The 13,332-nt window shown below is 49.4% G+C and overlaps 1 protein-coding gene across 1 annotated transcript; it reads left to right on the top strand.

Annotated features, from left to right (window-relative positions):
• Window positions 1-5,698: 5,698 nt before the first annotated feature.
• LOC103715989 (glycine-rich cell wall structural protein 1-like) lies at window positions 5,699-6,238 on the top strand. The gene has a single exon (XM_008803808.1). The coding sequence runs from the start codon at window positions 5,699-5,701 to the stop codon at window positions 6,236-6,238; it is 540 nt and encodes a 179-aa protein (XP_008802030.1).
• The last annotated feature ends 7,094 nt before the right edge of the window (window positions 6,239-13,332 follow it).

Here is a 13,332-nt window from a genome sequence, read left to right as displayed (position 1 = left end):
CGCTGACCCTCCGACCCGCAAGACGCACCGAGTCCACCAATGTCGGCATACGGCTAATCGGCACATCAGTCACCCAGCAATCCTCCAGGACATCAACGGAGCGACCATCACCTATAACCCATCTGATCTCCGGTAGAACCCTCCGTGCTCTGGCGCACATCTCCCGCCATACCACCGAATGGCGACGGCCAGCTCTCGCATCAGCAACCAAGGCCCCATACTTGGCCCTCAGCAGAGAGGACCACATACAATCAGGCTCCAAAACATACCTCGCTACGTGACGAGCCAATAAAGCCTCCCTCCGTACCAATAGTGACTGCACCCCCAAACCTCCATCTCTAGTGGGCTGGCACACCACCTCCCAGGCCAACAAATGGATACCACCCCTGCCATCCTGCCTCCCCCAGATGAAATTCCTAACCAGCTGCTCAATGGACCTCAAAACTGACACTGGAATAAAAGCATGTGAAACCAAATAAATGGGAATCGAAGAGAGTACCGACCGAGCCAAAGTGACCCTCCCCATCATGGATAGTGAGTGCATCTGCCAGCCCTCCAGCCTCTGCCTAACTGTGGCCTCCAGGAAAGAGCAGTCGCTCCCTCGCAGACGCCGGCCTGAGAGCGGGACCCCCAAGTATCTCATCACACCTCCATGCTCACCCACCCCTAATATCTCACTGATAGAGTGTCTCACCTCCTGCCTGGTAGACGGGCTGAAGCAAGCTGCGGATTTCGAGAAGTTAACCCGTTGCCCAGACATGGCACAATAATCCAGTAGAATCCTACCCAACACCCGAGCATCACGACATGTCGCACGAGCTAGCAACAAACAGTCATCCGCAAAAAGCAAGTGGGAGATCGATGGGCCCACCACCACAGGCCTATAAGCCCCCAACTCCTGAGTAACCACTGACTGACGCAACGCTCTGGATAGTGCATCCGCGCAGATAATAAATAATAAGGGAGATAGGGGGCATCCCTGTCGTAGTCCTCCCACAGACACAAAATAGCGAGAGGGCGTACCGTTCACCAGAATGGCAAAGGATGGAGACCTAACACAGCCCATGATCCACCGAATCCACCCCTCAGGAAAGCCAAACCCCTGCAGTGACTGATGAACAAACTCCCACCGTATCCTATCATAGGCCCGCTCCATATCCAGCTTGACTCCCATCAAGCTCCTCCTCATCGGGGCTCTCTCCAAGTCAAACATGAACTCCTGAGCAATCATGATATTGTCGGATATACTCCGACCTCCTATAAAAGCTCCCTGCTCCGGACTAATCAGCCTCGGTAGAATACCCCGCATCCTAATGGCAAGAATCTTTGTCGTAGCCTTGTACATAGTGGTGCACAGGCTAATCGGGCGAAAGTGCCCTGGCTCAGAAGCATCCCGCCGCTTCGGAATGAGGGTAATGAAAGTACGCTGCCAGTCCGCTGACATCATCGCTGTGGTAAAGTACTGCTGTATGGCCGCCGTCACATCCTGTCCCACTATCAACCAGTACCTCCGAAAGAATAAGGGTGGAAATCCATCCGGCCCTGGCGCCTTGTCCCCCTCAAGGGACCAAATCGCCTCCCGAATCTCCTCAGCCGAAACCGGCCTGATCAAAGCTGCAGTCTCCTCCTCTGACACCCTCGTCGCCGGCATCACCATCTCCCCCCGGCCCCCCTCTCCAGTCGACTCTGTCCACCTCGCTCTGAAAAAACTCTCCACAATCCTCCGGACCATAGCAGGATCATCTGACATCTGGCCATCCTCACTCCTGATAGATCTAATCCTGTTCTGGTTCCTCCTGATCACCGTAGCCTGATGAAAGAATTTTGTATTTCGATCCCCCTCTACTATCCACTGTACTCTGGACTTCTGTCTCCATAGTGTCTCCTGCTGTCTAAGAAGGCCATCATGTAACGCCAAATGAGATCTCAAGACCCCCACCTCCACCTCAGATAGCCCCCCCCCCCTGTGCCTCCCGGGCCTGTAGTATGGAAATGGCCTCCTCCTCCTCCTCTGTCCTCCTGAATATATTCCCCACTTCCTCACGATTCCACCTTCTCAACCTCCTCCTGGTCAACTCTAGCCTGCGGGACCCCCGGTACATGGCGTCACCCCTAACCGGGGATCTCCATGCCTCCCTCACCATCTCCCAAGACCTAGGATAGCTGAGCCAAATTTTTTCAAACCTGAAAGGGGAGCATACTGGAATAAGTGCCTCGGTACTCACCAGCAATGGACAATGGTCCGACGCAATCCTCGGCAGGTGTCTGACATGATAATCTGGAAAGCACTGAACCCACCCAGCTGTGGCACAAGCTCTGTCCAATCTCTCCCAAACACGTGCCCGCCCCTGCTGATTATTGCACCATGTATACCTAGGTCCGGAGAAGCCCAAATCAATCAAACCATTGCTTGAGATGAAGTCCTGAAATTCCTTGATCTTCCTATTGAGGGAAAATGGATTCCCCCCCATCTTCTCCCGAGAGTCCACAATGCAGTTGAAATCACCAGCCATCAACAAGGGATGGCCATGACTAATCATCTGAGAGGCCTCCTCCCACAGGGCCCTCCTGACTCTGTAGTCAGTGCTAGCATAAACAGCTGAAAGAACCCAAGGTCTTCTGTCACCCTCCGAAATCACCATGATCACCTCTTGATTGCTGACATTGAAACAATCCAAAGTGTAGCTCCCCAAACTCCACATAACTATTATACCACCCGACAAACCTTGAGAGTCCACAGCATAGAACCCCCATGATCTCGGAACCGCCCTTCTTGCCTTCTGTACACCGGGTCTCAAGAAGAATGCAAACATCCGGGTTGTGTTGTTGCACTAACCTGCGAAATGCCGGGGCAAACGATGGTTTCCCCGCGCCACGACAGTTCCACAGTAAGATCTTCATAAATCACCCTTCAATCCCGAACAGCCCACACCTCCGGAGCTGTTGCTATCCCCTGCATCCACATCCATACAACCAGCACCTCTAAGAGAATGAGGACTAGGACTAATTCCCTTTGCCGAGGCCATTAATTGAAGCAAAACTTGAAGGTGCTGACCACCACTATTCACTTGTGACATATGGCACGAACTCACCGATGTGCCCGTGCCATGCTCAGCCTTATCCCCACCACAACTTGAAGAATCCTCCCCCATCACATTGACACCAATTTCCTTTATCACAGGGTCACAAGCACTGCTCCCATGCGCCATTTGGCCCAGATGAACCTTCTGCAACTCACTACCCGTCGGCGTCACAGTCGGCCACTCCCCCTGCTCTGAGTCACCACCACTGCCATCCGCCCCACCAGCCTGCCCCGCCAGCTTCTCACCCGGTTGGACATCAAGCACCAGCGCGCTGCCGGACTCCGGCACGCCCACCTCCGCCGATAACGACCGGATCAGTTTCCCCGTGCTCGCGGTGCTCACGGTTGGCTCGCACCACTGAACTCCTTCAACCCCCGTGGAAAGCTCCGACACCAAGGGAGGTCGACCTCGCACCGGAGCTAACGGCGGAGGTGAGCTCCGGCTCCTCCCACGAAATCCAGCCGCCGGCCGCCGCACCTTCGCTCGGGCCGCCTCCTTCCGCCCAGCTTGAGACGAAGAATCCCCCATGGAGCGGTCAACAACCGGTTCAAAACCGGGCGGGCTCCTGAACCGCTTCAACGGACTCGAACCCGGTCCGCTCGGTCGAAGGCCTCCACTGGACTTGGGCCGAACTTCAAGCCGGCCCAAATTCGGCAGCGACCGATCCACGCACTGAGTCGCCTCAGCCCCCGACTCAGAACCCGGACCGGGTCTGCTCGATTCACCCACCAGCAAGCTAGCCCCCGCCTCCGAGACGTCCTTTTCCGGCGTCCTCCGGCGCGCCACCTTGGTCGGCTTCTGCCACCCGTCCAGATCGATCGGAGAAAGAGTGGAGGTCGACCCTTCCTCCGTCCTGCTCGGACCAGGGCCAGGCGTCGCAGGCGTCACCCCCTTCCTGGCATCCGGACCGAGCTTCTCCTTCTTCCTAGCCGCCGACGAGGTCGTTCTTATCCGATTAGACACTAGCCACGGTCCGAAGGCACCCTCCACCCGGGACCGGTCTTCCCCTCCCCCGGCTTGCCTGGAGTCCTCCATCGCGGCTTTCCCTTTGTTCACCTTCTCAGGCCCTGCTTCCGTCTCCGCCGGCTTCTTACCCTCCATCACCGGAGATCCAAAGTCACACACCGCCGGCCAATGACCCACCCGCCCACACAAGGAGCACGGTGCTGGCAGGTTTTCGTATACGAAGCTTTGCCAGAACTTCGAAGCTCCATCTGCCGTTCGCCCCAACACCCAGGTCCCCGGCACGAGAGGCGCAAGGGCATTCACTTCGACCTTCACCCTCGCAAATCCGTACCTCCGACGCTCCTCCGTGAAGCTATCCAACCCCAAGGGATTGCCAGCTCTCGCCGCCACCTTGAAAATCGTATTCTTCTTCCAGAAGTCCAACGGAAGTCCCGGGAGACGAAGCCATACGACCGCCCGCCCAACACCGCCGGCCCCCCCGGAAAAGTTCGGGCGCCACCGCTCCATCGCGAGGAGCTGTCCCGCAACTGTCCACGGGCCAGACCTCAATGCCTCCTCTCGATCCTCTCCACTGGCGAATCGAATAGCGACTACACCATCCGCCAGTGAGAAGGATTCGACGTCGTAGCTAAGCTTCAGAACTCGCCGCATCTCCTTTGCCATCCACTCCGCCGGAACTGTCCTCCCCACACTCCTCACAAGGACGGTGGAGGTTCTCCACTCCGACCGCGCTTCTTCCAGTTCCTCCTCCGCAATGTCGACCACCTCCGAGAAGCTCTGCTGCAGCTTTTCCAGATCGCGGCCGGACATCCGATAGCTAGTCCACGCCGGCTGCCTCGGCGCACCTCTCGCCACCTCCGCCCACGAAGGCCTCCTAGCCGCCTTCCTAGGGAGGGTGCGGTTCTGCTCCCCCGCCTCCGTCGTCTCCGCCGGCGCCGACGAACCTCCCCCAACCTCGGCCATGACACCCTACCACACTGTTCGACCAAATGCCCCAAAGATCCCCCGCCGAAGCACAGATCTCAAAGCATCCGCCCGCTCACGCCCGCTCACCAACAAAGATAATATCGGATTCCTTACCTCATACTCTTCTATATCAAAGCAATTCACTGATTACAAGACAGCAAGCAAAAAAACTATTGCCATGACACTTCTTACATCTGATCAAACCATTCATATAACTTGATGCTTGTAATCTACATTTTTCTTATGGTTTTCTGCTCATCTCGTAGCTAAAGGACTACAGGTTTAAGGTGAACATAGATAGCTAGTACTTTTTATAGTAAGAGAGGAAATAAAGTAATGGTGGATTGGCAATAATATTGGCATCCTAGGAATGGGAAGAAGCTTAGCCCTTGATGGGAGAGGGAGAACGGATGAGGGATTGTTAAAGGGAAGAGGTGAAGGTGGGAGGGCCATTTGTGGCTGAGTACTTTCCACGGGAAGTTGCAGAGTTCCATCCATGAGTATTTGTGGTGGAGGCAGCAGAGAGCGGGGTGTATTAAACTGGCATTTCAGGTGGCGATGGAAGCACTGGTGTAAGGACGAAAGGAGGATTGTTATCTATGGGCACTTAAGGTGGCGATGGAGAAGTTGAATCATCTGTTGTCACTGGGGATAGAAACAGTGTTGGAAGGCTGTCAAAGGGAATGGCTGGTGGGAGAGGCAGCATTTGGCTGGTCTGTGTCTGCTGGAGGAGGGGTGGAGACGTGGAGTCGATGACTGGTAAAGGAGAAGCTGGTTGTGGAAGTGTGAAGGGAGGAAAGAAAGGAATTGCGGGAGGTGGAGGTGGTGAAGCATCAACAGATAGTGCTGGAGATGGCATGGTAGGTACGAGCAGCGGCTGGGAGAAGTCTGTTGGTGGTGTAGGAAATATAGAGAAGTCTGTTGGTGGCGGAGGAAATGGGCGTGATGACGAAGGAACAAGACGTGGGGCAGGATATATGGGAAGGAAAGGCGGCAGTGTAATTGTGGTCGGAGGTGGGGGTGAAGCTACAAGAAGAGGCGGGGGTGGTGGTGATGCTACAAGTGGTGGTGGAAGTGGTGTAAATACCGGTGGCGGTGGTGAAGGAACTAGAGGTGGTGATGGTAGAAAGATGGATGGGGTTGGTGAAGGTGGTGGTAGTCGGAAGATTGGTGGTGGCAATGGTGGGGCCAGCGGCACCGGTATGGGAGGTGGAGGACACTGAACTGGGGGTGGTCGTGGTGGTGGTGGTGGAAAGACTGGTGGAGGTGATGGTGGTAGCAGTGGCGGCTGCTGCAATGGTATGGAAGGTGGAGGACATGGAACAGTGATGCAGGTGGAGGGGTGGCTTAGAGGAGGGGTTGGGATGAGCTGTGGGGGAAGAGGTGGTGACATGGAGGTTGCAGGACATGGGACAAGTGTATGAGGTGGCGGCGACAGTGGGATGAAGGGAGGAGTGGGCATGAAAGGGTTATCAGGGAAAGGGATGGAAGGGAAGGGCCATTGCCCGCAAGTTCTGTAGTGATACCGGAATAGGGGATCACATTCAGGATTGCAGGCGTGTGATCTTCTCCTGCCGCCGCCGCCGCCGCCGCTTCTGCTGCATCTACTTCTCAGCTCTTCTTTTGTTACTGTTATCTGAGGCTTATGGTGATGTGGGCGTGGAGATGGTCTAGCTCGAGACTGGATTATATTGGTTGTTGTGAAGAAGAGGGTGAGGAGGAGGAGGAGCGGGAGTTTGGAGAGGGAAGTACTCATGTTGAAGATGTTGGCCGTTTACCTCTGCTATTGCTGGAACCGGAGAAGATGATGACGAGTTTGTATAGGGGAGCATTATGACAAGCAGGAGGGAGAAAATGGGTTGGGTCTCGAGTGTTTGACGTTTGTTGCCTGTCAACTACCCATAATCTGCGCCTCGTAACAATGAGCAATGAAAGGTGCATTGAGTTGTGATTGCGTGGTCTAGGGGGAACGGTTTTGAATGCAGTAGCGTAGCATAGCATGCACGAAATGGAATCGAGCCCAACGAAAAGAATTTGGCAAAAAAAAAAAGGAGAGGGATGGGAAACATTGCATTTATGTGCGATGTTGTTAAGGTGGGGATTGCGAGATCTTGGTTGGTGTGCCGGAGGATTGGCTACGGGCTGGATGCTATACAGGTGGCATGGGTCATATACAACCTAGGTAGCATGGTCCGGTGAAGCGGCCCTCATGCAAATATTGCCAATTGGATATCAAATTGGTTTTGATTATTGGCATGTATCTGTCAAAATTTAGAAAATGAATTAATAATTGTCAACTTATAATTAAGGGGATATGTGTCATTTTTCGGGGGCCATCTAAGTTCAAAATAAATGCCATAGGTAGCATCCTGATGACATTACCTGGTCTGGTTGACTTTTGAAGAGTGCTATTTAAGGAATGTCAGCACGTCTCGAGGCTTGGAGTTTGGATATAACAATGCAAGTTTCGAGGCATCCAGGATGTACACATGAAAAGTTTATGAGACCCATAATGGCTGATTTCACAATTTTATAATAAATGAGGTCTCGTTTAACAATAAATATTATGAGTTACATTAATCCCTTCTCGCTACATTGGCAAAGGCAAGGGAATTGTTTGTATGTACATAATATAAACCCGGCAATATTACTTTTGTTTCTTTCCACGGCATTGTGAGCCAAACCGGAACATAAATTGTCCATGATCGGCTTGTATGAGCACAGAACAGCTTTTTATTGAGCCAATAGCTTTAACTTTTAAATGGATAAAGCAGGAGCGTACTCTTGGCCGAGGTCACTTGGTAATATTTCTCCTGTTTATGGGTCATCTGCATTAAAAAAATAAAAATGTACTGTAATTTTTTTTTAAAAAAATCAGGCTATAGTTGAAAGTTTGTTTGCTTCATTTTAATCCCGGCCTTCTCTTAGGTTTTTCTTGGTGCGATCACATCTATTGGCACGACTTTTATTCCAAGGCAGCAAAATTACTTTAGCAAGGCGTGCACGGTTGTTGATCACTTGATCTCATATATTTTATATTCTCAAAGTTAGTTTCACTCAATTGGATTCTAGTACAGCTAAGATCCAACCATTACCGACCAAATCAGCGGACCAGCAAGAGCATGCCATTTGGCCTCTGCTAAACCTATAATAGAGATAGTTAAAGCTCATTAGTGATAGGTTGTTATAGCTCAGCCTCATAGAAGAACGTCGCATGCGGTTATTGTTCATGGTTTACGTAACAGGCAAGTAGTTACTACGCGCCGAGCAGTTAAGACACATATATGCCTTTTTTGGAAATCGACACCAACCTCCACTCTATATAAACCAGACTTGGGGGATCTTTAGGTACGCTCATACTCATACTCTCTTCCACTGTGTATTGCTTGAATCCAAGCGCTCTTGATCAGATATGTCTCTTAAAGGCCATCGACCTTCGAAAAGGGGGACAACTCAAAAATGATTAGGATCCCTTATCTACAAGCCTATAAGGCTAGAGAGCAAACTTGGTAAAGGAACCGGTTTCTTCCGCGAAGACAACCCAGAAGCAAGGCTCAAATAGGAGGACATGTGCAAGACCCAATTAATCAAAGGCTGGACAAGCCAACAACCCAACCTCTTCAAGTTTGGAGCCCCGATGTGAACTTTGAAGTTCCTTCAGCAACTATAGCTTGTAACCTCGGCCTAGCTATGCTGAGATAGGGGGAAGACTCGTAGCGAAGTCTTTATATTGGCTCTATGGCCACACTACAGCATACTCAGATGATCTAAAGGACCTAGCGAAATAAGTCTACTCAACTAAGTATGTCGCCCCACCTGCGACCCCAACACTTGGCAAAAAAACCAAGAAACATTACAAAGCACACAAGGTATGAACAAAATGTTTCATTCCGATACTTCAAAATGATCTTATAAAAAAGTTTGTTACAAGAAAAGAAAGCTTGCCATACTAGGGGCCGATCCGTAAGAATATATAAAATATATAAATAAATTTACTTCATCCTATTAGTTTAAACTTTTGAAATAAGTGGTAATTTTAACATGATATTAGACTAGAAGTCCTGAGTTCGAACTCTGTCTCTGCACTCTTTAACCTCATTATTAAAAAAATTTACATATTGAGCTCACTCATTAAAGAAAAATCCGGCCGACATGTGAGTATTTTCAGCTAACTGCTCCTCAGCTGTTGTTGTTGACCGCCCTATAATTTCAACATACTTGCTAAGGCTAATACTGCCAAGGTCGACCTCTGGATAGAGCTTGCCGACCAACTCCTTGCACTTGCTGTATCCTTGTGCAAAGGGGATGGCGATGTCCATGAGCTCCAAATAGAAGTCATCCAAAGCTCTGAAGTCTTCAACCGCTTGACGAGCCTTCTCTTCAACTTGGGCGGCCTTCCCTTCAGCCTATGCAACTTTATCTTTAGCCTCCACAAGCTACACCTTGAGCTAAGCAGTTTCTTTCTTAGCTTCCTTCTTCAATTCCTCCAACCTCTTCTTTGCTTCCAAGGTGAGGAGTTCGGCAGCTCCAGCATGAAGTTCAGCTGCCTTTGTCAGGTCCTTGGTTTCGACCCCCTTCTTTTTACTGTCCCGAAGCTCATGCTCAAATAGCTTCGCCCAACGCTTGAAAGCAGTCATATTGTCGTGCATGATATAAATGGTATAGGCATGCTACAACTAAACAAATGGTTGGATTTGGAGGATGCAAATCCACCCTCGAGTGGCCCTATTCATATATGAAAGGTGGCTTGGCTGCTTGGGGCTGCCTATCGATCAGAAAGATGTTAGCTGAGCGAGGTGTTCGGATCTTCTCGTTTTGTAAGACTTGCCCGGATATGGAGGAGACCAGGAGGATGTTAGCTGGGCAGGAGGTCGGCGCTCTCCTGATTTGACTGTCATTGAGGTGGAGCTTCGGGCAGCATGGGAGGGTATCTCCTATGCAAAGAGGGTACTTGATGCAGACAGGATATATCTCAAGAGGAATTTTTTCACGGTGATCGATTGGATACGGGGAGGTAATCGATATAGAGATGGTCATTCACTGATTCGTGAGACTCGCAGATTGGTCAGGAGGTTGGCCTCCTTCCAGGCAGCACACGTGTATCGGAAGGCGAACAGAGTTGCTGACTGGGTCGCCTCCTATGTTGCTCGGCGCTCCAAAGAGTTTCTTTGGATTACTGCCACTGAGATTCCTTCTCTCTTGTATCATTTTATTATTTCTAGCTTGGCAGGCTGTACCTATGTAAAAGCTGTAACGATGCCATTTTGTACCAAAAAAATAAAAAAAAAATTAGTACAAGCATATGAATAAGAAAAATGTTTGAAGTACAAGAAGTGCTCACTTGTAAGCATCGACAATGAGGTCCCCCACGATCTGCTTCCTCAAGAGCTTCTTGTCGATGGGCAGCACGATACCATGGATGATCTCCTTCGCGACCCAAGGATCTTAATCGTGTCCGAGTCATTGACCTTCACCTACCATCTTGGGGTGAAGGTCTCCACCTCGGCTGTGGCAACTAGAATAAGGGCAAGCACGACCTCGGATCCAGCAGTTGGTGTGGCCTCAGGAGAAGCAGGTGGTCAAGAGGAGATGGGGGATATTTCCTCCACCTCAGGTTGCTCCTCTACGCGAGGAGCAGTCTCCAAGCTCATCCCCTTTGAAGGGACCGAAGTGGCTCGAGGCTCGGCCTCAGAAGTGGACAGGGTCGGCTTCTTCTTCTTCTTCTTCGACAGACTGGCCCCAGCATCACCCGTCGGTTTCCTCTTACTTCGGAAGGACTTTCTTAGAGCTTCCCAATCGAATCTCATTTCTGCAAAGACAAAAGAAAACAAAGTTAGAAAGCCGAGCAAAAATATATAGCTAACGCGTAAAAGAAGAAAATAAGAAGTACCCTCGGCAGTAACCGAACTAAGCTAGCATTGACCAGAGTCAGCGCAGCCAAAAGCTTGTGAAGAGGTGGAGCTCGAATCCAAAGCAGAACAATCGCAGCCTGCTGCTTGGCCTCAAACAAGAGGGAATCTATTCATCACGGCTTTCTTCGGCACTCCCCAAAGCGCGCAGAAGTGCCATGGTTGCTCGGAGGTTACAAAAAAGAAACGTCGACCCTTCTAAATGTGAATATCAAGGAAGGGCCACTCTGCAAAAGATAGTAACCCTTCATTGAGGAAAGGTATTAGCAACCTTGGCTCTGAGAATGCTCCTTCAACTGAAAGAATGCTCGGAAGAGCTCCATGGAGCGCTGGAGACCATGGAGCGAGAGGAGAGAAAGGAGCGTAATTATCATCTGCTAGCCACTGGGGACTATTTGGGTCGAGACTAATCTATAGGCGTCTGAGTAGCTTGGTTGGAGCTTGCTCGGCCAGAAGGACCAGGCAACTCTAAAGAAAAAGAAGGTGAGAAAAAAATTCAACCCTAATCCTTTTGAGGTCGTCCTCATCTAAGATGCTCTTCTTAGCATCTGGAGCAAAAACTACCTCAAGATGGTAGCCCTCCAAGCTGTTGGAAGCTCTTTTAGGAGATGACCAAGCAAAAGGATTCTATCTGACGACCAGTTCTTGGTCGACAAACTTATGATCCCCGACTCAGCTAAAAAATAAAAACTAAGGAAAACTAAAGAAATGAAGAAGGAAAAAGCCCGAAAGAAACAAAAGAAGAAGGCAAGAAATAGCAAAAGGCCGATCAAAAAAGAAGAAGAAAAAGCGAGGGAGAATCAAAAATTATTTCAAAAACCTAGGAAAGGACAAAGGAAGACCTCCAAGCACCAGCCACTTGCGATGGGATGAAGGGGAGCAACTCCGGAGCTAAAACTGTGAGAGCCAGCCCACATACAGTGGGCTAATGGGCCAAGCCCAAGTGGCCCATCTGGAGACCTAGAGGCGGTGATCGCCAGTTGAGGCAGTTACAACTGCCTGACACCACTCTCCTCTCTTCCGACCAGAGGCGGTGCCCAAGCCTCCATCTTCCCCCATCGGAGATGGAGGAGAAGAGCGGCCAGCCGGGCCGTAGTTGCTGCCGGCTGGACCACAGCCGCCGCGGGCGCCGCTGGCTTCGAGCTGGCCTCCATCTCGAGTTCACCCCCTAGCCTCATAGGAAAAGAGGAGAAGAGGAGGGAGAGGAGATCGGGAAGAGAAGAAGAAAGAAGGAGAAGAAAGAAAAGAAAAAGAAGAAAAGAAGAGGGAAAAGAAAAAGAAGAAGAGAAAAGAAAAGAAAAAGAAGAAAAAAGGAAAAGAAAAGAAGAAAGAAAAATAAAATAAAAATTGTTGTGGGCCGAATTGGGCCTGATTCCAGCGGTGGGCTTCAAATGAACCGGTCTTTAAAGGCCCGAGGCCGGACTGGGCCCTGATCTGAGCCCAATATTCTTAAATCCAGAATTAACTGAGCCATAAGCTGAATCAGAGGTTGAATCAAGTTTGAACCAGAAGCTGACCCAGATTTGAACCAGAAATTGGGTCAGATCTGAACCAGTATCCAATTAACCTAGACCTGAACCAGAAATTGGATCAGATCTGAACCTAAACCAAAAATTTGGGTCAGACCTAAACCAAAAAATTGTTTAGACCGAACTCAGACATTGGGTCAGACCCAAATTAAGGATTTGAGTAGACCTAAATCAGAAATTGAACCAGGTTAGAGACCTAAGAATGAAATTGAGTCCCATAAATGGATTGTAAATGGGTTAATTAAGAAAGAATATAAATAAATGAAGTTGAATATGCAATTAACAAGTAATTTGATGATGTTGTTAGGTAATTGAAGAATTGGTACCTAAACCTAAAGTTGGTGGGCAAATTAAGGTAAGTAACCTGTCTTAATCTTATTATGGATCATATATCACGTTTTATAAGATGAAAAAGTATTATTTGTGCAATTTGAATTGTGTATATGAATTGTGGAAAAAGTAAGTAACCTTGATATAATCTTATGTTTTAACATGTGACTATTTGATTATAAAATGGCATATGATTATTTATGTTTTTACAAAATTAGGATCAAGCATGTGTTAGCTAATGATTGCATGATTTTGGATAAATAGTATCCATCATGATTATTATTATATTGTGTACACATGATTATGATGATGTAGAAAGATGTATGGAAAAATAAAGTTTTCAATATGATCATAAGTTTTATTCATCATGATGTCATCATTCACTTTCCAAGGTATCTATAAGATAAGATTCATGAAAAGCATGATATGGTTTATGAACTCTTAGATTGCTATGTACGGCCCTTGCCAGCGGGTTATAGTAGCTCGGCATACGGCCCTCGTCAGCGGGTTATAATAGCTTGGTTTAGACCCTGCCAACGGGGAATAATA

This window comes from Phoenix dactylifera, chromosome 1 (assembly GCF_009389715.1).
Source record: "Phoenix dactylifera cultivar Barhee BC4 chromosome 1, palm_55x_up_171113_PBpolish2nd_filt_p, whole genome shotgun sequence".
In the NCBI taxonomy this organism is placed as follows: domain Eukaryota; kingdom Viridiplantae; phylum Streptophyta; class Magnoliopsida; order Arecales; family Arecaceae; genus Phoenix; species Phoenix dactylifera.
This window is presented reverse-complemented; position numbering and strand designations above follow the sequence as displayed.

Excerpts from the sequence above, each read along its gene's own strand:
- LOC103715989 (XM_008803808.1), top strand. The coding sequence starts at position 5,699 with ATGGCTGGTGGGAGAGGCAGCATTTGGCTGGTCTGTGTCTGCTGGAGG.